Raw genomic sequence first — 25,091 nt, forward strand, 5'->3', positions numbered from 1 at the left:
AGAAAGAGAGAGAAAACGAAATTTACTTGTTGTTTTTTTTTTGTTTTGATAGTATTTTTACAATTTTTTCAGCTATTTGTTTCAGTTTTTGTAAAAGTTTTATAAAATGTCATTGCCAACTACTTTAACGAAGTATGAATTTTCAAAAGTAAGTTTTGTTTATTATTAAAACTTTTATTTACTACAGAACTATAATACTTTTGTTACTTTAGTTTAAAAAATTTGAAAATTATTTGTTAGTAAAATTAGAATTAAAGATATAAATAAAGTCATAAAGTTTTCAATTACCATGTTGACTTTAGTTTATTTGTTTCAACTCTCTTTTACCAGTATAACAGGAAGTATCAACTGCGTTAACTTACATAAACAATGAAAAACACACTTAAAAAAGTCTTGTTGTATTTCGTTCAAAAATCAAAAAATTTTTGATGTAAACTGTATTTTTTATCATATACTTTTAAATTGATTTAACATCTAACAAAATGAATAATTGATCAAACAAAACTTTTACTTTTAAGTTATTAATAGTATTTTGTGATGTTTTAACTTTAATTCAATTTAAACTGCAGTTGATCACACATAATAAAAAATACTTTTTTTAAACTTGTTTTTAATTTGTATTTGTTACACACTTAATGATAACAGCCTTGTTAATTTTAGGTTGAACTACATTGTCATTTAGATGGTACTTACCATCTTTCTTCAATAGTTGAAATGGCAAAGTTAGTGTTATCATTGTTATTTATTAACTTATTATGCTTTATCTTATGTCAACCTTCGCAAACTATCTTAACAGTTTTGTTCATCTTAAGTTTAAGCGTAGTTTTTAAGTTTTGTAAAAAAATGAAACTATAATTTATTTAATATCTCATAACGCAATTAAAACTGTTCAAAACAATTTATTTAGTTTGAGAGTTCAATTTAAAAATTTAAAGTTACAAATAAACTCTAAAGAATTTCGAAACTTTATGTTAAAAATTGATAGAGTTTATTTCACAACAAATCAAACTAGCGATAAATAATGTAAATATTATTCGCAGCCAAAGTTCAATTAATTTCAAACTTGTTTACGCTTAAACCGTAAATTGAAGAATTGATTTAGCAATTCTTATGTTAAAAAAAATTATACGAAACCTATTTAATTAAAACTTTTTGTACTAATAATGAGTGTTTTATTTACTTTTAACAAAATAAAAACTTATATACTTTGAAAACTAAAAAAAAACAGCAAGTAAAGATTTTAAAAATTTAATTACCTCAATTAAGTACGTAAAAAAGTTTATAAATTTTTACTTAAAAAAAAACAACTGTAGAAAAAAAAATACAGCTAGTAAAGGATACAAATTAAATCAAACCTAGAGCAAATTTTTCGCACGTTTACTAAGTGTTTAATTTTCTAACACATCACTAACGAAAATTAAAAATGAACTATAGTTAATTTAACCTTCATAATTTTTATAGGTTAAAAAAACTTTTTTTTTTAAATTAAAATGAAAAAATAATAAAAAGGAGCAGGGGAGTCAAGCTTCCATCTTTTGACCCGGTGATGCTATCGAAGATGTACTGCAACCTGAAAAGATGCGACAGTCTCGACGATTACTTGAGAATTTTCATGGTCGTCGGCCCCGTCTTTTTGTGAGTGATGGTATGTGTGGTTGTTTGAGGAGAGCAAAAAAAAAAGACTAAGAAACAAAACAGTTTTGTACAACTAAGTTGCTATATAGACTTATTTTTAAATTTAATTTTTTAGGATAAAAATATTACCAAACATACTTTTTAAGTATTTTAAGCCGCTTCTGACTAAAATGTGCTTTGTGGCTGTGATACCCTTCACTTGAGTTTTATTTGCTCCGCTAATTTTTTCAATTTCACACAGCTGGTGTTTTATTTGTTTTACTCTATTGTTATTTGCTAATACAATTTAAATTTATGTATCTAATTGCTAAAAATATTCATTAATAGAGGTCATCCAGCAAATATCCAAAGGTTAGCAAGAGAGAGTGTAATAATTAAAGCAAGTTACGGTGTCAGGTATATTGAAATGAGGTACTCCCCTCACCTTATGCTGGAAGAAGATTCTGCAAGGTTTTTAACAAAATCTTATATTTTAAAAACTCAATAACTATTTAGGGAAAAGCGAGTTTATGCTAAGATAAAAGTAGCAGAAAAAGTTATAATTATGTATTAAAAAGTCTTAAATTTTACAAAACGTAGTCTTTCAATGATCATAAATAAATACCATGGAGAAATATTTATTTATTTAGCAATCGTACACTTTTTAAAAGCAATCTATAACTTTAAAACTTCTCAAACTAATATTCTCAAAGTATTTAGATATATCATATAGTTTGTATAATTTTGAAACAAAGCACTTAAAATGGATCATCTTATTAAACAGTTCTAAAAATAACAGTTTTTAGAAAATTTGCGTACTTGACATTGTTTAAAAATACCTTAAATGTTGTTTATTTTTTTGTATAAATAAACTAGCAAGGGAATAGGATGTAGAGAAATCATTCAAGCGGTAAACATTGGATTCAAAGAAGGCATGGAGGAAGTGAAAAAGCAAGGAAAATCAATAGAAGTTAGAAGCATATTGTGTTGCGTTATATTCAAGCCTGGTTGGTTTTTATATTAGTTTACTTGAATTACATATTTTTTTGTGTATTAAAATTATTGTAGTTCAAAACTAAAAATAAGAACTACTTAAGAAATTATTAAAAAGATAAAAATAAAGTACAAAATAAATAAACTTAAGTATTATTATTGAAAAAGTTTATTGTACTTAATAAAAAAATTGTTTTAGTGTAAAAAATGTAAATGTAAAAACTAAAATACTAGAAACTTATTTTATGACATACACGTACCTAAACGTAACAAGCACAAAAACTATGTTGACATTTTTCTTATACAAGTAAATTTTAAAAGTTTTATTGTGTCTTGCACTGCTTATAAAAAAAATAAAACTTTTCTTGTTTTAACCTAGTATGTGTGATTTTCAAAAAGTTCATTACTATTTTTTACTACTGATTTCCGAAAACAAAATCTATTTATATACTAAACTACACAAACATTGATACAAAAAACACAATAGTTAAGTCTTAAATGTATAAAAAACTTTAACCTACCTCTATGGTTAACTTTTAACAATCAGACTAGTATTTCCAAAAGTGGGTAATATCGCCTCTTTGAGATTGATTTTGGATATTAGGGGCAAAAACTAGTGAGTTGGAGATTAATTATATGTGTAAGTACCTAGTAAAGAGACGATTACTAATAAATTAAAAAGGACTTTTTATTAATTATTAAATAGGTGTTTTAGTGAAAATGAGTATGGAAACCCTTATTAAACACATAAATTTGTCTTAGGAAAGCAATACCCGTAAGACGCCTTCTGAGGTAAATGAATTTTTATCACAAACAAAACTAATAAAACCTTTTGCAACCAGAATGGTCGATGGAGGTGGCGGAGTTGTGTTTGGAGTTTAGAAACGAAGGAGTGGTGGGCATTGACGTGGCGTGCGCTGGCGATGAGGAAGGACACATGATTCTCAACCACAAGGAGGCTTTCGATGTTTGTTGTACGAAAAATATAAAATGCATTACTTGACTGCTAACTTTATTTTTATAGTTAATTTAAAAATATAAACTGTTTTTTCAGTTTTGCTTAAAACACGGTATTGGAAGGACGGCTCACGCCGGTGAGAAAGGTAGTTCCAATGAAGTTAAAAATGTGAGAATTGTTTTATTGTATCAAAAATATTGCAGTAAGCTTTTAGCTGTAAAGAAACAGAATCTTGAAAACTTATTTGCATCAAATAAACTTTAAAATTTTACATAAAAACACACCAAATATATAGAAAAAATATAACAACTTTTATTTTATTTATTAAAAGTATGTTTTTACTATTTGTGTTTTGGTTTAAAAATTATGTTTCTTTTTCTTTAACAAAAAATATTTTAATAGATTACAAACTGTTTAAAATGTTTTCATACTATTTTATTCCTGGTCTAACTTTATTTAGTGCTTATAACAATTAGATTTTTAACGACAATCTAAACTCGTCTAGATTTAAAACAAGTACTGTTTATCAAAATTAAAAGTTTAGAAGTCACAAGTATAAAAACATGAAAACTTCATATTTAAATTAACTTAAAATAAATAAATTTTCAATTAGTTTAAATTTATTTTTAAATTTTTTAATTTTGCAAAAAAGGCAGTGGAAAAGCTACACGTTCAAAGGATAGGACACGGTTACCATGTTTTAGATGATGAAGAGCTTTACAAGAAGTGCATCGAAGATCAGATTCATTTTGAAGTTTGCCCGCTTTCAAGCTATTTGACAGGATCAGTGTCCACAGATATGACTGTACATCCCGCTGTTAGGTTTATAATAATAACAATTTCAGTGCAACTTATAATTAAAACAGGTGATACTTTTAAATTGCTGAATTAAGTAGATTAATATGAAACAGTGTCACACGTATCTGGAGAATAAGTAAAAGTATGGTATACTTACCCAAAAGTTAAAACTTAAAAGTAAGTTTACTGGACGAGAAGTAGCTCTATAAAGTTTAACTATCTTACATACACAAGCACTATTTTGTCTAATAACTTTTTTTTTCTTTTTATTATGAATAGTTATTTTTTTTTAGTAAGTTATTTATGATCAGTGAAATATTTTTAAATATAGATTTCAGGCTGACGGTCTCAAGTTTTCTCTGAACACTGATGACCCCGGAGTTCAACAAAGTTCGATTATAGATGATTACGAAATTGCAACTAAAAGTTTTGGTTTTAGTAGACCAATGTTATATCAAAGCGTAAGTTAATCAAAACTACTTTTTTTAATATTCTAAAACCTGTGAACTAAACTTAAACAGTGTATTTTAAATTTAAATCAAAGTCTTTAAATTTATCGTTGTTACAACTGTTCATCTTAAAAACAATTAAACTTAATTGTTTTTATCTTAAGTTGAATTTATTAAAATGCAGCGTTAAGATATCAAAGTTATTATTTTTTAAATTTAAAGTTTCAGGTCAAAAATGATACCAGTTTAGGTTTTATCTAGTTATCTTTACTTGGTCTTATCCAAAAAATTTATATTTAAAAGTAGTAATAAAGTTGTCTCTTTGAGATGAATTAGTTTTATATTAAAGTTTTAAGCCCACGGAATTACTGTAGTTGAAATTTTATAAAGTTAAAAACAGTTTTACATATTTAGTTTAAAGTGCAACAATTAGAACTTTCGATTTGAGTTCAATGATAAGAACAACTACATTTTAAAGAATTAAAGTAGCCATCTAATTATGTTTTGTACTAAATGATTTTTAAATTGTACAGTGGTACAAGTTGTATAATCCTGATTAAATCATTTAAAAGTTTATTACAATACAATGTTTCTACCTACCATACAATACTTTTTGTTCAATTATCAGTTTAATTATAACTAACGCTTCCAATATGCCGAATCATTAGTTTGTAGGAAGTATATATTATTTTCCTTGATATGAATTTGAGAATTACTTATTTTTCTAAATTTAACATCACAATAAAGTTATTCAGTACACAAAACATAAAAATACTAATTTTATGAATTTTAATTTAAATATTACCTTATAACAAAAAACATAATATTTTATTAGAATATACATGCAATGGAAGCCGCATTTGTAGATAAAGTAACAAAAGACGCTTTTCTAGAGGAGCTGAAAAATGAATACCAAAATATTAGAACTAAAAAGCAAAATGAAAACTGTACTTATTTGTAAGAATTACTTACTTATAAAACATGTTATTACAATTATTACCACTGTACTAAATACTTTAAAATTTTTAAAATTGTGCTAAAAATTTATTAACTGTATTATTTTGATGTATTTTTTAATAAAAATGTTTTTTAAACAGAAGTTTTACTTTACATAATTATATATTGTATATGAAAAATAAAAAATGTAATTTCTCGAATAAAGTAAATGTATCTCTATTAAAACGTTTTATTTAGAATGTTAAATTAAAAGTGAATTACTTGTTTTGTAAAAATAACTATGCTTGATTTAAAGAATAATTTTATCTTGCGTATTGTAGAGAATTTCTGATTTTATTTATATAAGGTCGCTGATGTTTTGTAAATAAATCAAAGCAAAGCTTGAAAACTACTTTTTAACTTTTATTATATACATGTCTAATGAAAAAAACAGTTAACTACTTTATGATTTAGTATGCCTTTTTATCTAAAGCATTGTTTATAAATTCAAAATTAGAACATGTTTAGTTTAATTATATTTAAATAATGAAAATAAACTTTCTATGCATAAAACTATTAACAAGAAGTATATTATTTTTAGTTTGATTTTTTGTTGCTCAAACCAATGGTTTCAAGTTTGATAGTTTTTTTTTTATAGTTTGCGCACAGTAGATCAATGAGAAAAAACTTCAATGCACAGTAGAATACTTGTTTAGTTTTTAGCATTGTACTACAAATGCGATTCTTATTTAAAATCGTAAATTAATATGGAATCTCTTAAAGCTAACTAAAAACTACGAGAAAAACTTTTCATGATAGAACTAAATATAACTTTGTATTAAAATCAAAATTTCATTTAATAATTTTAAAGCGTGTGAATAAACATGGGATTTTTTGTAAAATCAAAACATTCTATATGCTTTCTCATAAAATTTTCCCAATTTCCAAAACAACATTGTTTATTTGTAGGAGTTAATTTAATTCCGATGCGTATACATCGGCGTTTGTCTTTAAAATACGCGTTAGTTTTTAAGTTGTGCTGTGTGCCGTTTGCCGTCTTAATTCACGATGAAGTTCGCATGATCAACGAATCATCAAGTTAAACTCAACATCTAGTTTTGAGCTACGAGTTTAAGAACATCGAACATCTAGTTTTGAGATTAAGAATATCTAATTCGTTCGTCCAAACTGTTGGTATATATTTATAATTTTTATGATTGTTAATACTTTCGACAGTTTTTACTTGGGTAGTGATTTAAACAGTAAACAGTTTGTTTCAGAATTGTTGTAATTAATATATTAATAATAAAGTACATCGAATCTTAGTGTGTTTTATTTTATAAGTTAGGAATAAGTTACCTTAAGTAAGACAAATATTATTAAGTTTAGTACTGTAAGCTACTTTTAAGTAAAACTCGTAGTTTAGCTAAGTACATGGAGACCACATATTTAAGATCATAAACATAACCAGTATTATAAATATATCTTTGTGGTTATAACTTAAACTTATTTCTACAATATTTTCATTACCCATAAAACTTTCAGTGCAGAGTAGAATAGTTTCTTTTTAATTTGTTGAAATATTAGCCGAACAAAAAAGTTGTAGAAAATGAAGATATTTTAAATTACAGTCTAAAACATGACAAGAGTAAAGAGCTTTTATTTATAAAAGAAGTTAAGTCTAGACATATGTAAGTGTACTTATATAAAACCTTAAAGGAAGTTACTACCCACGCTCTACAAATGAACAAAATGAAAGGTTATTGAACTCTGAGGTATATATTTTTTTATTTTCAATATTAAATAATGGTTAATTTACTGAGTTAAGAGCTTATAATTTAATTTTTCAGGTAGAAAAACGGTGAGATTTATTAAAAAATTGTTTAAGTTTAAGCTAAACTAAAAAGATATACATCTTCATAATAAATACTTCTTAATAAATGAAAATATTAAAAATGGTCAAAATAGTATGTGTTTTTTTTGAATATATTGAAGTTTTTGATATAAATGTATCTTAAACAATCAAAAATTTTAGGTGTTTAAAAAAACTGTTTATTAAAAAAAAATATTTTACAAAGACAGAATTATATCAGCAAAGAAAAAAACTAGCTTAACAGCTACTGAAATATCAATAAAAAAGGTTCCTAAATAAATAGTCTTAAACTAAATATAAGAAAAGCACGATTCATAGTTTAAAAATGATGATAAAAAGTCTTAAATTTTTAAGCAGAAAAATTTTTGTATCAAGCAAGTATAACTATCAACGTTTATTGAGTAGTAAAAAAATAGTAAGCTTTACAAATTTCATATAATATAATTGTTCTTAATAAGTTCAAGAGAAGTAAAATAGATGTAAGTTTTAATACTGTGAACTGACGTAATTTGTTCAAAACAATTTTTTCAAAAGTAATTACAAAAATTTTAATTTTATAAGTAGTTTTCATTTAATATAAGGCTTGCTTCAAGTGTTTGAAAACATGTGTTACCTCTCACAATCATAGTTGTCATAGTTTGAGTTTTTGTATATTTAGCAATTGTAAATACTATGAATTTATAGCGTATATACTTATGATTATACTTTATTGCATAATATAATTTTAATAGTTTAAAATGCTATAGAGTATAAGGTTTATGACTGCTAGATTTTTAAGATTTATTTTTTAACAGTCCATATTTAAAGACAAGCTTACAATCAATTATGATTTTGTAACCAAATTGTAACTACGTACGTTGGTCATCCACATGAAGTTGCAACTGATGTTAAGATGGAATAACCAGAGAGACTGTAGATTAACCTAACTCAGTCGGAGTTTGAAAATAAAACCTAAAAACTAAATTTTATCTTAGGGTCATTTGTTACTACTATACTTTTACGAAAAAATAAATGTGTTTTACACTTTTTTACACCACAAAAGTCGATTAAATTTGATAAAGAAAAGTAAATTAAAGATTATTATTATGTAAATAAGTAGATGCAAGATTCACATTCTAGATCTAGAGTAAGCTCGTTTTTCTTAAATTTTGTACAATGACACTAAAGTTGCTAAATACTTTTTAATATGCCTCGTTTATATCTTTTTGTTAGATATATGTTTTTAAAACAACTTATGTTACAACAAAAATAGTCGCAAATATATATACCACTGAATCAGTATAGCTGCAAGTCAATAAATTATTAATTATAATTTAAAAATTAACCCCAATAACTTAAGAAAAAAATAAGAAAAGTTTTCAAAAGAAGCGAGTTATTATAAAATAACACTTTTATCTTAGTTATACTTCTACTAAGGTCTGTTTGAATAAGTGTGTTATAAAGACGTGAAGTAAGCAATTGTGGTTAAACTTTAAAAGGTACTTACTACGTCCTCCTCTGCGTGTGCTTTTTTATTGGTGATAACTTTACTACTAATATGTGAAACACTTATCGCTTTTCTCTTGACATTTCATATTTATCAACACAAAATAAAATACAGTAATTGAAAAACAAAAAAAACTGTTAAAGTTAACCTGCATACAAAAAATAAAAACTAACAAAATCTATACAGGAAAAATATACACACAAGTAATTTAAAACAATAAGATGACTTACAGATGTTGTTCCAAAATTTTAGGAGAAACCAAAATACACCTTAGAAGTTTTTGAACCGACTGGTTTCATGCCGTTTACAAATGAGGACTAACTTAACTCTGTTTCTTACAAACTTAATCTTACCAATTAATTCCCACAAATAAGCTTTTAAATTGTTTAGTGTACTTAGATGCCAGAAAAACTACTCCTTTGACTTGTTTATTTTAACGAATTACTTACTAAAACTTCACATAATGTTTGTTTATACAAATACTTACTTTTTTATAATTTTTTTTTTAAATATTGAAGAATTATATAGTTAAGTCTTATTTCATTACACACTTTCCTAAGATTTTAAATAAATTTTTTGATCATGTAAAAAGTAATCTTTTAAGTATATTTTCAAAATTTATCTAACTTTGCAGTAGATAAAATTGTTCCTAAAATAATAAGAGTACAATTAGATAGTTATATTTGATACTTTAGATAGTTATTGCGTTTATGGAAAATTAAAACAGAACTAAAGGTAAAACTTTAATAAAAAATACAAATTTTTGCTCATGGTCTTAAAGTTGCATTTGACAAGAATACACGTACTATTTTTTCTACCTTTACTATAATTTATACCGCAGTGCATATTAAGTGTTATGAGCAGGTCTCAGGCTGCTACGAATCTTCAAAAATAAAATCACACAGCAAATTACAAATTTGTTTTTGACAAAAATAATAAGTAGGACCTGATTTGTTTAATAGACTTGAAACTTCAATACTGCGTTGAAAATAATTTGACACATTTAAAGCAGGTCTTAAACTTAAGCATAAAGTTAATTGTGACTTTTTTTATATAACACCTTTTTTAAATTTCGTGTAAAACTGAACGTTTTAAAAGTTATTATTTTTTGCAGTAATTTATTAAAATTAAGGATACTTTTTAAATCAAAATCCAGCTTGGATCTGAAAATTTAAAGCTATTAATGATTAATTATACTTCAAATACAATTTTATGTTGTTTATTACCTATGATAGGGGTGGGTAACTTTACTAACCCCTAAATACCCAAAGAAGTGAATATGTAATGAAGTCTATCGTGTAATTTAAAAATGACTAAAAAGCTTAACAAAACCTAAAATTAATTTGAGAATGTAAATCCTTTAAAATTTTCGTAAAAAAATTTAAATAAAAAACCTATCCTTTTAGGCAAAATGAATTTGACTATAGTGTTGCTTTATTTAATGCTGTTTTTGGTGTTTATACGTTTGTATTTAATTAGCTCTATTAATAAGTGTTTTAATTAGTTTTGTGTTATTAAATTTGTATGTAATTAATATTTGTTTTTGATGAATACTACTGTTACTTTAAAAGTTAAATTTAACTTTTATATATTCGATAACCGAAAGGTTTTTCGTTCTCAGATCGTTGGACCAAACTTTTTTGTCGTTCAATAAACTATATATTGATAAGTATCCTCTGACGAAAGTAGCGTGAACTATATCTGAATTTTTGCACTGAGTGTCTTTTATATACTGTTTAAAACAATTTATTTTAAATTCAAATACGTTTGTATTCAAGAAAGATTTAACTTTTGTGGAACTTGTATAAAACGGACATTATCTTTTCGAAATTGCTCAGTTGATACTACTTATCGCAATTTGCAGAGTTTCTGACATTTAAAAGTTTGATAAGTAATTTTTAATTCAGACTTTTGGAAGAGTAGCTCGCACGCAGAATCAATTCAAACTGCAATATTCTTAATTTTTAAGCACAACCCTTTGTTCTTATAACCCAAACAAAATCAGCCGTGGTAAAGATAAACAAGACTGTTGTAGTGTTCTACATTATTTTCAAATATGTCTATGGATCAAACTTTTCTTGGCTTGAAATTAGTCAAGAATTGGAAGATAAGTCTAAACTAGCGATTCCTAACCTGGAGTAAATTCCCTTGTATTAGGGGGTAAATTTTCTTTATTACAAGTTAAGTAAATTAATATTTAATAATTGTCTTTTTAATTTATATACTAGTACACATTTAACTGTATTTTATAAAATTAAATAAACTCCTTCAATTTCACGATTTTTTATATTTAATAAACTTAAAATTCGAAAAATCTAGTTTTTTTCTAAAAATTAAACACTATTTTGTATTTTGAGGGTAAGTTTAGTATCAACCTTCTTAAAAAGGGGTAAAACATAAAAAAAAGAACCGCTGGTCTAAACGATATTTGATTTGCAAATTAGGCTTTTATGAAGATAAGCCATAACAAACTATTTAATGAAACATTAAAAAATACTTTAAGAGTAGAGCCTGGTTCTTTATACGTTTAAAAGCAAACTGCAAATAAAACAACAATTAAAAATTAATTAGAAGTTTTTTCAAAAACAACTCGATAACAACTTTTTATTGATAAGTAATTAAATACCTTATGTTTTCAAAAAAGGCATACTTACAATTAAAGTATAAAAACACAGAAACAGCCATTACTAAAAATTTATTCAAACAAATTCTTGTATGTATAATTTTATTTATATTTGAAAAAGACACATCCATACATATATTTTCAAAATTTTATTTTCCTTAAAATACTTATAATTTTTCAGAGCTTCGTCTAGATACGTTACCAATTTATTATAGAGAAACGTAGTTAGTATCTTAAACTAATTACTTTTAATATAGTTGTTATTGTAATGTAAAAAACTTGTTTTGTTCGGATCTTTTTATTATAAAAATCGATTAACAACTGATATATTAAAGACTAGTATAACAGATATTAAATTAAAACTGACTGCTTCTTTTTAACAAAAATGAAACATATAGGCAAACTCAAAACAACCAAAAAAAATTTACTAAAACAATTTCCTAATCAATTTACTACTACGGGTAGTAAAAAGCACTGCCGATAAATTTAAGGAAACAATTTTAGTAGCAAATGTTATTATTAGAAGTGTATTGCTTATTCATCATTTCTAAAAAAAAAAAAACGTATAGTTACTTTATAAAGCAGTTACCAAAAATTTTTCCAAAAAATTTATTAAAATCAAGTAAAAAATATTTTTTATTTGTTTTCAAAAATTAATAAAACTAAAAAGCACGGAGACACATTAAACAATATAGCTGTTTACTTATGCCACATTGCAAAAATTAACCGGGGCGCTTGTGATAAACATTTTAAAAGCGAACCTACTATCAAGTCATTGATCTGTCTCAAACGCTCGATTTGAGTCATAAACAAACAAAAAGTACAAACAAGCGATGAGGGGCTCATTCGCCGCGGCCAAAGTACGTGTTGATGTTGTTCCTGAAGGCCCTCATGGTGACGGGGGGAGCCGGCTCGCTGTCCTGCTTGTGCCTCCTGTACCGCTCCTCGCCCTCCTGGAAGTAGCTGATGGTATCCATGTCGAAGCCGCACATTATCTTCCCTTTCTGCGACAGTCCGCGGTGGAACCTGTTCAAGTACTTTTTTTACACTGCATGTAATGTTTTTTCTCTGTTGCTTACCTGAGTTTTAATTTTTTCTAGAGAATAAAAATTACAAAGTTTTATGATATACAACGTACTTTTTTTTCTATCTTCGTTTTCTGGATATCAGAAAAAGTTAAAAATCACAACAAGATTTCTTAAATAATAGTTATGACGAGGTTTCAAAAACGATTACAATCAGAATAGTTTTTAGAAAAACATAGATTATAGTAAATGTTTTATAAATATCATTTAATTAAAAAATTCTAAGTAAATTATGCTGCATAATTTATAACACCTTTTAAATTTTTCTATTTGATGTTCACAAAAGAACACTTTTCTGACTTTAATTACCAACTATTCAAATGAATAAAGCAAAGAGTTTAGTGAATTAGTTATTTAAATAAGAAGTATAATATCAACTGAAAAATAAAATAAGTTATGTCTTACAACTTATTTTAAACTAAAATATGCAGTAGACTCATTAAAAACTACAGATTAAATAAAAACACTATTGATGTAAAACTTAGCTTCATATCTATATGAGCTGGGTGCAAAATTATAATTAACACTATACTTCACAGATAAAAAAGAGAGACAAAGATTATACTTTCTCTTACTTTATTAAATGTCAAGAATTTTAATTTCTTAAAATTTTATTACAGTATAACTATCAAAAACCTTGCCATTTTTGATAGGCAATCTCTTATTTTCTCAAACTTAAAACAGTTTTTTTTTAAATTAGTATCTTATGAGCGTCTTATTTAGGAAGAAATGAAATTTTAGCAAGGACTTAAAGTGACGGTTCTTACCAAACACCTCGATGTGCATATATACGTACCAACACGACAACTCACCTGTGAGGCACTTCTTTCAAAGCTTCGATCCAGTTGTTGGTTTTTTTCAGCTTCAGCAGGATGTTCAACACGGTGTCGAGGTTGAGGTCCTTTCTGGCAGTCACCCCGCCGAAGTTCAAGTACTCCTTCAGCGGCAAGCTCTTCACGGCGATCTTCTCGTTGTAAGCCGTCGTCTTGGTCAGCCACCTCGAGCAAGAAGAATCCACCAGCGCTCCTGGTAGAACGAAGTTTGATATGGTATAAAAAGCGCGTGCTTCACAATAATAAACCGTTTTATTAAAAGAACATTTATCTTAAATGGTGAAAATTTATAACCCGTTGAACTGCGCTAAGTCACAGAGGGATACGTCGTTTTCAAAGTAAAATAAATATTCTAAAATAATGTAATCAATCTTAAATAGTTAAACATTATACATATTTGTAAAAACTATTATTGTAGATTCTCGAAAAACCTATGACGTAGACGCTCCTGGGGTTGAACTCTTCCAAATGTTCGTCGGCGTCAGGGCTGAGGTAGACGATCTCCTCGGGAGAAACGACCGGGGACAGGTCGAAGTAGGACTTTCTGGTGTACTCGAAAGTTTCGCCCTCCATTCCGTCCGTTTTCTTCACCATCGTCAAAAACTGCTTCTCGAACAGCGAGTCTGCAGATATTATGATTCTACTTGTTTAATATTTTCAACAAGTCATTTTGATGGTACTGAAACGCTTGACTGCAGAAACGGTGCAACAAAACTTTCAAGCTATAAGAATTAGATATTTTCTAAACTTTTACCGTAAGCTAAATGTTTAAAAAAGTTGGTGTACTTGCAAAAACTGGCTTTAATTGTTTAAAAGTTAAAAAAAACTTTAATTCAGTCGATTTATAAAGAAAACAATAAAACCTTAATAAAGTGTAACATACTTAAATAACTATGCATCATCAGTTACTCCAAATTTTTATAATTTAGGCAAAAATTATATGCAAAATATACAAAAATCTTAAGTTTTAAACCAAAACGTTTAGCTGCAGAAATGGTGAAATCAAAACTTTGAGTAATACGCAAAAATGTTTGTTTTATATCATATTTACCATAAACTTATTGTTATACTAATTGGTAAACTCACATAGATAACTTCAAATTGATAATAAATAGTTTTTTTTTAACCGAAATATACAAAAACTCATTTTAATTGTATTAAAAACTTAAAACTCACAGTTAAAATAATGCTACAAAAAAATTGACATAATTGGCTACTACAAAAAAGTTTTACAATTAAGGCAATCGTACTTACATTATATGCAACATACATGCAAACCATCAAGTTTTTCAAACAGCTCAAACGTCACCATCAAACAGTCAAAAAAGAAAAGAAAAGCAACCACCTTGCTGAAGGTTGACGTGGATCATCCTGAACGGGTCGGCCGACGACTTGTTGATGGTGTGCAGGGACTGGAGCTGGTCGATGACGTTGTGGAACTTGTTCAGCTTCGGGTTGGAGAACCGCATGTCGACTATGAGCGGCTGGCTGATCTCCCGCCTGGTCAGCAACCGCTTGTTTAGGAACTTGCCCATGTACTGGTTGTTCACGTACCTGCAAACGGCTTCGTTTATAAATTATTAAAAAAAAAAATTACAAATATTTGTTTAAAAAGTAGGCGTTGGTGGAAAGAGTTTTATCAGACGTTTAGACATGTTTTGTATCATTTTGTTACAGATCATTTTTAGTATAGGTTTTTTTTTGATCTTTGTTTATGGAACGATCAGTTTATATGTGTGTAGTTATAACATGTATTTCAAAAGATTGTATAAAAACGTTTTCGTGAGTACTTTGCGTATAGAGTAAAAGTTTTGATTATGATACATGGTCACTGTTTATCGATTTTAAAACAAAACGTCTGTTTTGAGTCGTTATGCTTAGTAATTTGATTTAATATCCAAATAAAAACAAAATAAAATAAATTAATGATAGGTATGGTAAAAATGTGAAAACTTTGAGCTTGACAACGTCTTTGATTAAAAAAACTTTGATTAAAGATTTATTTAATTCCTGGCCTATCTGTTGAATAAATAAATTTGTTTTTAGTTTTTTGCAAGTCTTTCAAGTCAAATCAGGCTAACTAAAAAAATTGTTGGCCTCAGGACAGTTTTTTTTTCAAATATTCATTTAATTATGAATATCATTTTTTTTCCTGAGGTTAACAATTTTTTTTCTAACTAGCCTGATTTGGCTAGAAAGAGTCGCAAGAACTTATGTAAAATATTTATTCAACAGAAAGTGTTTTAAAATTGAAATGGAGTTTAGAGTAAGTAAATGGAACATTTTTAAATAAAGTTGTTAAACGATTAGCAATAGACCTTGGATACTGCTGCAGAATCATAGAGTAAAAGACAAAGACAAGTGGAAATGAAGTACACAAAAGTTAAAATATCAATGAAAACCACTAATTTTTTCAAACTGATGTGTGAAATAGTAGACGACATGGTCAAATATATCTCATCAATGTTTTACATTTAAATAAACGCTTAACGTTAAATACCAAAAAAAATAATGTAACAATATAAAAAACAAAACTAAAAAGTATATTATTTCAAACTACAGTAACCTCTCGCTTATTTACGCAAATTGTGTCCACAGAAAAATGCGTAAAGATATGAGAGGTCGTAAAGATACGAGAGGTACCAAATATACTTACTATAATGGCTGTTTTTTGATATTATTTCTAGTTAAGAGCAGACTGAGGACTTTCCCACTTTTAACAATTTGTTTACTTAATTTATAAATACGAAAACAAAATATAAAACTATATATTTGAAAAAAAAAGGATTTAATTTTATATAAAATAATAATACTAATAGAAAAATTTTACTTATTTTAATAATAAGTAGATTTTATCTTTATCTTTAGTTATATCTGACTTATTTGATACTTAACATTTATGTTCTATTCTACTTAGCAAAATGCTGTGCAAAACAAGTGTTGCAGAAGAAGAACTTAAACTAAAAAAAAACTTCAAATGAAAATTAGTGATATGTTTACTATAAAAACAATTGAGATTTGTTTTAAGTGTGAGCTCTATAATTATTAAGTATCACTGCTACTTTTTGCTAGGAAGTTTCATTAAATTTATTTTTTATATGTTTATTCATATATAGAGCAAGAGTACTGTATTATTTATTTATGTTACAAACTCTCATTATTTCATTATACTTTTATTATTTAACACAGTCATAAGTATTTCAGAACTTAACTTAATCTCTTATTGCTAACAAAATTTCTGATATACTGAGGTATAACTAAATGTTTATCAATTAGTCAAGGAACATAAGTTTACAAAGTATAAAGGTATAAAGAGATGAGTTAATATTTTAAAACATATTTTATATTAAAAATATACAATAAACCTAATTTGTGCAATATTAAAGAAAACTAAAATTTTCATTGTTTGAATTTTTTAGAATTCTAAAATGCGTAACTAAACGAGAGTGCGTAACGTCACGAGTGCGTAAAGATGCGAGAGGTTACTGTACTTTTAAACAACTATTAAAAGTTTTAGTGCATGGCACTTGCAAACAATAAAAAATACAGTATCACCTACAGAGTCTAGAAACTAATTTAAGAACGGTAACAGCAAAAAAGAACTTCATAGTAATAAATGCCTCAACGATAATGCTTATAGTTGTGCTTTGAACAACCAAGAAAATAAATTAATAGTTCATAATAAAATACATAAAATGTTCCACATATTCATAAACATAATATTGTATGTACAATTTATATATAAAAAGTTTTATAAAAAAATAAAACTTATCACAACTTTCAATTTGTTTCTGTTTGAATTTATAACAATTTAATGCACTGTAAGTCAATGTAGTAAAACACTATAAATCTTAAGCTAGAAATTAGAAGAAAACTTTAACTTTATAATCCACATGTTCAAAACAGCTGAGTTAATAACACACTTTCAACTACCAAAAACATTTATCAATAAATAGTTACTGTAGAAATTTAGAAATTTTTGAAAGTCTCCGCAAGTGTTACATGACTTTTGTTTCACTTTTAAAAATTTATTCTAATAAAATAAACAATTACAATTTAAAAGCTGTGTGGAAAGAAATAGTGCTTAAAACATAAAGTTGATGTAAAATACAACAGTTCTAAAAGGTATTTTTTACTTTTTAATATTCAGGAAAATAATTAAGTACTATTAGTTTAAAATTAGTAAAAGACTTCATAAAACAAACATGATGGCAAGTCAATTGTGCGGTCTCTTAACACAAATTTAAGGGCATAGGGGGGTCCACCTTGATTTTTACAAGTTGGTCTTATTTTATAGATTTTTATCTGAGCTATCAGACATTTTTAACCGCTTGAAAAAATTCAAAGTAATTTTTGAGATATGAGCGATCAAAGTTGGTGACCTCATTAGGTTCCTTATGGAAGGCGCAAACTAAAAACGCGAAAAAAGATCATTTCACTAAAAATCTATCTCCTCCTTCATTTTTCAACCAATCTATTCAAATTTTCTCAGAAAGTGTATTATTAAATTAAAAAAAGATTAAATGCAGGAATCCTTTTTATTTTGAAAAATATTTTTTTTATAAAGAAAAACAACCTATTTTTTTTGTTTTTTTAAACTAATTTTTTTATTTTATGCTTTTTTATAAAATTTAACATTCAAAGTCTTTTAAACTATAAAAAGAAAGTTTTACTGAAAGTTTGAGGTCTCTAGTTGAAAAATTGGAGGAAAGGATAGATTTTTAGTGATTTTTTAAATTTTTAAGAAAATTGACCCTGAAAAATTTGCGGTCCATACGTTTGTATCGGAAAATTTTTATAAAAAATACAATATTTCAAAAGTAAAATAAGATTTTTTAATTCTATAAAAACTAGCTTGTAGTTTGTACTTTAAGCTTTCATATAAGATCCAATGTTATTTTTAGTGAAAAAAAATGTTGAACCCCACTATGCCCTTAACACTACCTTCAATAAAACAGACGCTACAGTTTCGTCCAAATTAGAACAGTCACAATGAGCTTTACTTGTCATTTATAATGTTAAAATCAAAAAGATTAACTTAATTATATAATTCAAAAATTGTAAATCTATACACTGTACAATACTTAACAACAGAAAATTATCGTATTTTTATTATATCTGTATATGTCACACAATAATAAAACATCTATAGTTTTATTATATTTTTCTGTAGTTCTAACTTTATAAAAACTTTTTCAAAACGGTAATTCAATATAGTTTTAGTTATATTAGGTAATCGGATTATTTTCTAAGATTACTAAACATATTTAACTTTTTATTTTCATTACTGGCTATAGTTGTCCATGGCTTATTAAAAAAAATATTGTAAAACACTTAATTAAACCATTGATTTGTTCTACAAATTTTAAACATTATTATAATTTTTTCTATTTTTTACAGATATTTCTAAATTCCATAGTTTATAGTCAAAAGTTACTTAATTAAAAAAAAGTTAAAGTTGAAGACAAATAAAAAAGGAGTCAAAATTTATACAAGTCTTTTAAAGCCAAATTTTCAAAAAAATAAATTTAAGGATTTCAAAATGTAGTCAGCTAAATTAAGCTACTTAAAATTTTTTAACCCAAACTTGTATAATTGCCAATTATAACTTTTTTTTGAGATTGAAATTTAACGGTATGTTTTCTTACAATAATATTCAAGAATTTTATTTAAAAATATCCAAATACCTGCTGTAGGCTGTCCTAGATGATTTTTCAACCCCTTTTTCTTTTGAATTTTGAAGTGGTACTTCCTGATCCACCTTATTATCATGTCTCAATGATTTCCAATGAAGCTCCTTCTTTTTGTTGTTCCACTTGGTCATGAACACTGTTAAATCTTTCACGCTCAGTTTAGAGTCCACATCTTCAAGAGACGTTGTTTTGAGAGTGTCCTGCCAACTCGGATGGTTGACGAACTCGTCAAAGTCATCGCTGGCCAGAGTGCCGTAGCCAGGGTACTCCATTTGCTGAGCGAGCTGAAAAGCTATGGATTGGCGGAGTTTGACTTTATCTGGGTACTTTTGCATTAGTTTTTCTGTTGCATCGTCCCCGACTTGATTTCCTTTCTGTAAATTTTAGAAGATTTTTATTTGCAGCATGATTTGCCTAGCTATAATAACTTGTCTCAAAGCGGTTACCAGTTTAAACTTAGGTCAAAAATATCTATTTGTAATAGAAATTGACAGATTGGCTTTAAAATAGTGTTAAATACCCTAAACTGTTGTTTAACGAACTAATAAATTCAGTTAAAAAACTAAAACAAATAGGTTAATAAAATTACGAAAATTATAACTGTTTTAGCAATTTGAATTTAGGAAAATACTTATAAGAGAAGGTCAATATAAGAAGTTTAAAAAAAATTAATGTTAATATTTAAGCACAGACAGATAAAAACAGTTTTGATTTATTGAAGAGTTTGGTTTTAATTTTTCAAAAGATTTAAAACAGGATTAAAAAAAATTTAAATACTGAGTTATTTTGAAACAACTAAAAAATGCTTATGTACTTGTTTACTATTATATTTAAAGTCTTATTAACACTTATTAAAATTTATGCTTATGAGCTTCTAGTTAATTTTTAAGAAAAAGCCCCTTGAAAAGTTAAATAAAATAAAATGATTTTTTAACAAAAAAGGATATGATGAATAAAAAAGAATAGATTTAAAAAAGAAGAAAATAAGTAAGAGCTAATTATGTTTGAGTGAGAACTGAATTTTCTTTAGAAAAATAAAATTATATTTTAATTGCATTTTGTACAAAAAACAATAAAAGATCAAACTTATATAATAAAAAAAATAACTAGAAAATATTTATTAAAAATATACATTAAACATTTGTAAGTAGGAAACTTTTTATATATGCTAAAATACTGAAATTAAAAGTTCATTTGAAACTAACTGAATAAAATAATACTGGCTGTACAATTTTTTTTAAATATGTAGTTATGCAGCACGTTATTGTACTTATGTATAGGATAGGAGGCATGGATATATTTTTTTCTATGTATCAAATTGAATCTAATTTTTTAACTTTCAATTAACTATTAACGGCATAAAACTGTTTACTATTTTGCAAATAAAAGTTCTAAAGGTTTTTATAACTAAAAAGAAATAAAAATTATTTTAAGTAAAGTTTTTTCTAAATAAATATTTCATTTTTAAATAAAAAATGTTTTGTAGATACAGTGTGCCACTTTTTGATTTTTTTTAAGTTTTCTGAATTTCTTCTAGGCTTTTTAAAGTTCAAGTTTATTGTCCATTTATAGCATAAAATAAAATTTTAGGTAAAAAAATGTTTTCAGTAGTATAAAAATACTTATAACATACTGTAGTGCTACTTAAATGTGATTTATAATAAATAGAATTCTAAATAATACAAAAAATTAAATTTGTATGATGGATATTTCGTATCTATTCTAAATTTAATTACTTTACATGTAAAATTGGTTTAAAATTATTAAAAAGGTTTTTAAGTGAATTTCGTTTGAAATTACAGATTTGCCTGTTTTTTTTTTTATTTCTGAAATTTTAGGTTTGTTCAAATTTCCAGATTTTGCAATAAAATTATAACAGATTTAAATTTTTTTTCAATATTTTTCAAACTTTAAACAATTTTTTTATGAAAATACTAATTTTGAGCCTAAAAGAGAAGGAGATAAAAACTTTAACATTTTATCAAAGATGTGAAAAAAAATTTATGTTAAAACACAAAACTTGTTATATTACAGTTTTGAGGTTAATAAGACTATCTTTTTTTTCAAATATTGTTCTCAAAAGTGAGACTTGTGTATCTAAAAATAAAACTTACAACAAGTAATAAAAAGTATTGTCATCAAACATTTAAACAATTTTTTTTAACATAAAAAATAGTTAATAAAACATCATAAAATATACTGTAGACGGTACACAGTTTATTTTTAGTTAATGAAATATGGTTTACTTTATTGGAGTAAAATTTATTACCCAACAATTTTTTTTATACCATGGTTAAGTAGAAATAATATTTAAAATAACTTTTCTAGAAAAAAAAGGTAGATATAACAAAGTTTTAAACAATATTGAAACTTATTAAGAATTTTTCTATGAACTAAACATGTTTTTTTTCCCTAGGTTTTAATATCAAAAGAAAAAAATACATAGGTAAATATTAAAAAAAAATCTATACAATGAAAAATATTTGTACTTTTTATAAAGTTTTTAATCAAAAGATCAAACATTTTAAATGTATTTCAAAGTCATGTTTGAGTTGTTTTTCACCACTTTCATTAAAATAAAAAGCTTACAGTAAAGCAGTTTTTTATTGACAATTTTACATAAGTTTGCAGATTTCTCACTAAGTTACTAGTTGGGTTTACTTTGATTTTTAAGATTATAATTACTTTTGAAATATAACAGACTAAAGTTAGAAAGTACAAAAAGTTTCTTACTAAAGGAGCAAACTAAAACAATGGAAAATCTCTCATTGTAAGTTTACCTTCTCCTACAGCTATTAGGTAACCATTTAAAGACTTTCTTATTTGAAACTAAACATGTTTTAAAGAAACTTTTAAATTTCAAGTAAAATTTACATAAAATATTTTGTTTTCTTTGAAAAAAAATTGTAACAAAAACCTTAATTCATTTATTAAAATTTATTTTCTACATTGCTTTTTATATTCATGCAAGCAACATTACCTAAAAGTTTGAGGTTTTTGGCACCAAAATTGTAGGATCATATGGTTTTAAGTACATATTTAAATCTCAGAAATGTAGTGAAAAAAAAAATCTGAAAATGTTTACAAAACTTAAATAAACACTAAAATTAAAAACTTTATTTGTTAAATTAAAACTATCAATTAACAGCTAGCTATCTTTTGTTAAAACAACTTGTATAAAAATAGTTGTTATTAAGCATTAAAAATTAAACTAATTTCTAGCATAGTTTCAATAAAAATCAAATCATGATTAACTTTTCTGAAAACTAAAACCAATCTGAATTAATGTCAACTTAATAAAAGTTTTATGATACATGGTTTATTCAGGGCTTTAAAGTATTTAGAGCTGACTCTTAAAATTTAAAATTTTATTCAAAATACAAAGAGTCAGAAGTAATACAATGAAAATTTGAATGGAGATCAAGAAGCACTAACTATTATCCTAACAAACGAACGTTTACACCTTATTTAAAACAAAAATAAGGGCTAATGTTTTTATTAGTCTGTAAATAAATCTAAAGACTAAAACAAATTGGTTTAATTAATAACATATGGTCTAGATCAGGGGTCGGCAGGTCAAAAAGGAAGATTTTTTTATGTGCTTTAAAAAACATATTTTAAGACAATTTTTTTGAACAAAAAAAAATTTGGCGATAGAATATCCTTTAAATATAACACTAAAATTTTATTTTTGTGTTTTCGAAAATATTAGTATTTTAAACTAGCTGAACAAAAATTTTAATGTGGCCCGCGGGCCGCACTTTGCCAACCCCTGGTCTAGATTAACAAAAATTATTCAAAATATGTTGAGTTAAAAAATACAATTTGTCAAAATAGCAAATTCATTTTTATTTGCTTGACTATATAATATATGGCGTGAACTAGTAAAAATTATTTATAAAGTGAGTTTTGAAATAAATTTTTTCTGAAGAATTCAAATTTTTAAATGGGCCTGAGATATAAAGTGAGTAAAACAAAGTCTTAAAATTGCTGTTTTTATATTGAAATGCTTTGAAATTACTTAAACGTTAGTATTTTTTAAAAAGGTAACATTTCAACAAAAAAAACAAATATTTTAACTTACTTTATACAGATGTTTTGTCAAAGGTTCATCATAACTTTCAAGATCAAGTATAGGATCTGTTAAATCATTCCAATCTGCTGGAAGATTATTTATAACATCTAGTTTAAGTTTTCCCATTAGAAGTTTTATAACTTGTTTATCCATTACACTTTGATAGTCAATAAGGTTCAAAGATTTGTCGTATAATTGTGAAAAGTCTTTTTTATTTTGCTTTTTCTTACTCTCTTCTGTAGTTGTTATACTTTCATTATCTTCTTCATGACTTTCATTTTTGTTAGAAGATTGTTCTGCATTTAATAAGGTGGAACAAAATTTTAAATTTCGACTAATTATACTCCAGGGTTTTTTTGAAGATATTTTTGCAACACTAGTGATCATCTTTAAAAGAATTATTTAAATCTATAGTCAAAATATATGCTAAAAATTCAATAATTAATGCTTTGAGTAAAATAAACTTTATAATTTACCTCATATACTCTTAAAGTTCAGATGTTAAAACAGTTATTAGAACAGTATAGTTGTATTATACTGACACTAAAGTAAATTTCTAATATATGCAAAAAAAAAAAACATAAAAGCAAAGAATTTCCTATATATTTACTGGTGAACTAACATATAAATTTTATGGCAGAAATATTAGTTTGTTAATGAAATATGTAAATACAGAAATTTTAAGTAATCTATAATTTTAGTAAAACTACCAATATTTATGTACATAATTTTAAGGGCCTGCCATACTTTGAGGTAAAAATAAAAGCCTGAGTTTATGATCAAAAAAATTCAAAAATAGAATCAAACTACTATAATCAGGAAGCTTACATACAAAAAAAGAAAAAAAGGAATTAATAAAAACAGTTTTTTTAAATAGAAAGATTTTAAAAAATCTCAAGTTTTAAGAAAAACACTATAACTAACCTAAAAACCTAAACCAGCCTGAGTTGGTTTTTGCTAGCCTGAGTGTGTGGTATTCCTGAATTCTCTTATATCCCCTTTCCAAAATTTTGAGTCATTAAAAGCAAAAAATTATAATTTTTTTGTTAAACGATGAACTTCAAGCAGCTAAGGTGTAATTAAAAAGTAGTATAATTTAATTAGCAGTAAACAAATTGCTAATGAGTTTATTGGACATGGTTTTAATTAGATTATGTTTTCCTTTTTTTTGATCTATAATAAAAAATCATGATACACATTTATCAAATTTTTAGGATATAACACAAAGTAGTCAACATTAAACTTACTAATCACAGTAATCATGACAAACTAAAAAAAAGAGATAAAAATAAATAAAAATGAAAACAAATTATACAGTACTTCTTTTATTATACCAACATATGTTTTAGAGTGTTAACGGATTAACACACTTCAACTGGGTTCTGTAAAAAATAAATACTGTAAGGAAAGAATAGTACTGTATAATTTGTTTTTATTATATATTCCAGTGAACTTGTTTCACTAGGATCTTTTAATAACAAACACATAAACTTATATTTTGAATATTTAAAAAAAAACATTAGGATTGTCACTTTTTCAGTTATAATTTGAAATTTACAAAAGATATTCTGGAGTTGATGATGAAGAGCCAAAAAAAAGTCTTAGGTGACTTTAATGGTACTTTTTTAAGTAATATTGTTGGGGAGGCAGGGCAGAGCTTTTTTAATTTCTGTTT

The 25,091-nt window shown here is 25.7% G+C and overlaps 2 protein-coding genes across 2 annotated transcripts; one reads left to right on the top strand and one right to left on the bottom strand.

The window, feature by feature from the left end:
• The first annotated feature begins 5 nt into the window (after window positions 1-5).
• On the top strand, window positions 6-5,911 carry LOC145831500 (adenosine deaminase-like). The gene is made up of 10 exons (XM_082938776.1): window positions 6-148; window positions 661-722; window positions 1,510-1,635; window positions 1,963-2,085; window positions 2,491-2,621; window positions 3,450-3,574; window positions 3,662-3,733; window positions 4,218-4,387; window positions 4,695-4,824; window positions 5,648-5,911. The coding sequence occupies exons 1-10, from the start codon at window positions 107-109 to the stop codon at window positions 5,771-5,773; spliced, it is 1,107 nt and encodes a 368-aa protein (XP_082794902.1). The 5' UTR covers window positions 6-106; the 3' UTR covers window positions 5,774-5,911.
• Window positions 5,912-12,211: 6,300 nt separating this feature from the next.
• LOC145831762 (uncharacterized) lies at window positions 12,212-23,817 on the bottom strand. The gene is made up of 6 exons (XM_082939094.1): window positions 23,426-23,817; window positions 19,336-19,715; window positions 14,994-15,202; window positions 14,080-14,271; window positions 13,628-13,841; window positions 12,212-12,756 (listed from the first exon to the last, which is right to left on the bottom strand). The coding sequence occupies exons 1-6, from the start codon at window positions 23,801-23,803 to the stop codon at window positions 12,573-12,575; spliced, it is 1,557 nt and encodes a 518-aa protein (XP_082795220.1). The 5' UTR covers window positions 23,804-23,817; the 3' UTR covers window positions 12,212-12,572.
• Between the last annotated feature and the right edge of the window lie 1,274 nt (window positions 23,818-25,091).

The sequence above is a fragment of the Thalia democratica genome, chromosome 3 (assembly GCF_965202585.1).
Source record: "Thalia democratica chromosome 3, ktThaDemo2.hap1.1, whole genome shotgun sequence".
Classification (NCBI taxonomy): domain Eukaryota; kingdom Metazoa; phylum Chordata; class Thaliacea; order Salpida; family Salpidae; genus Thalia; species Thalia democratica.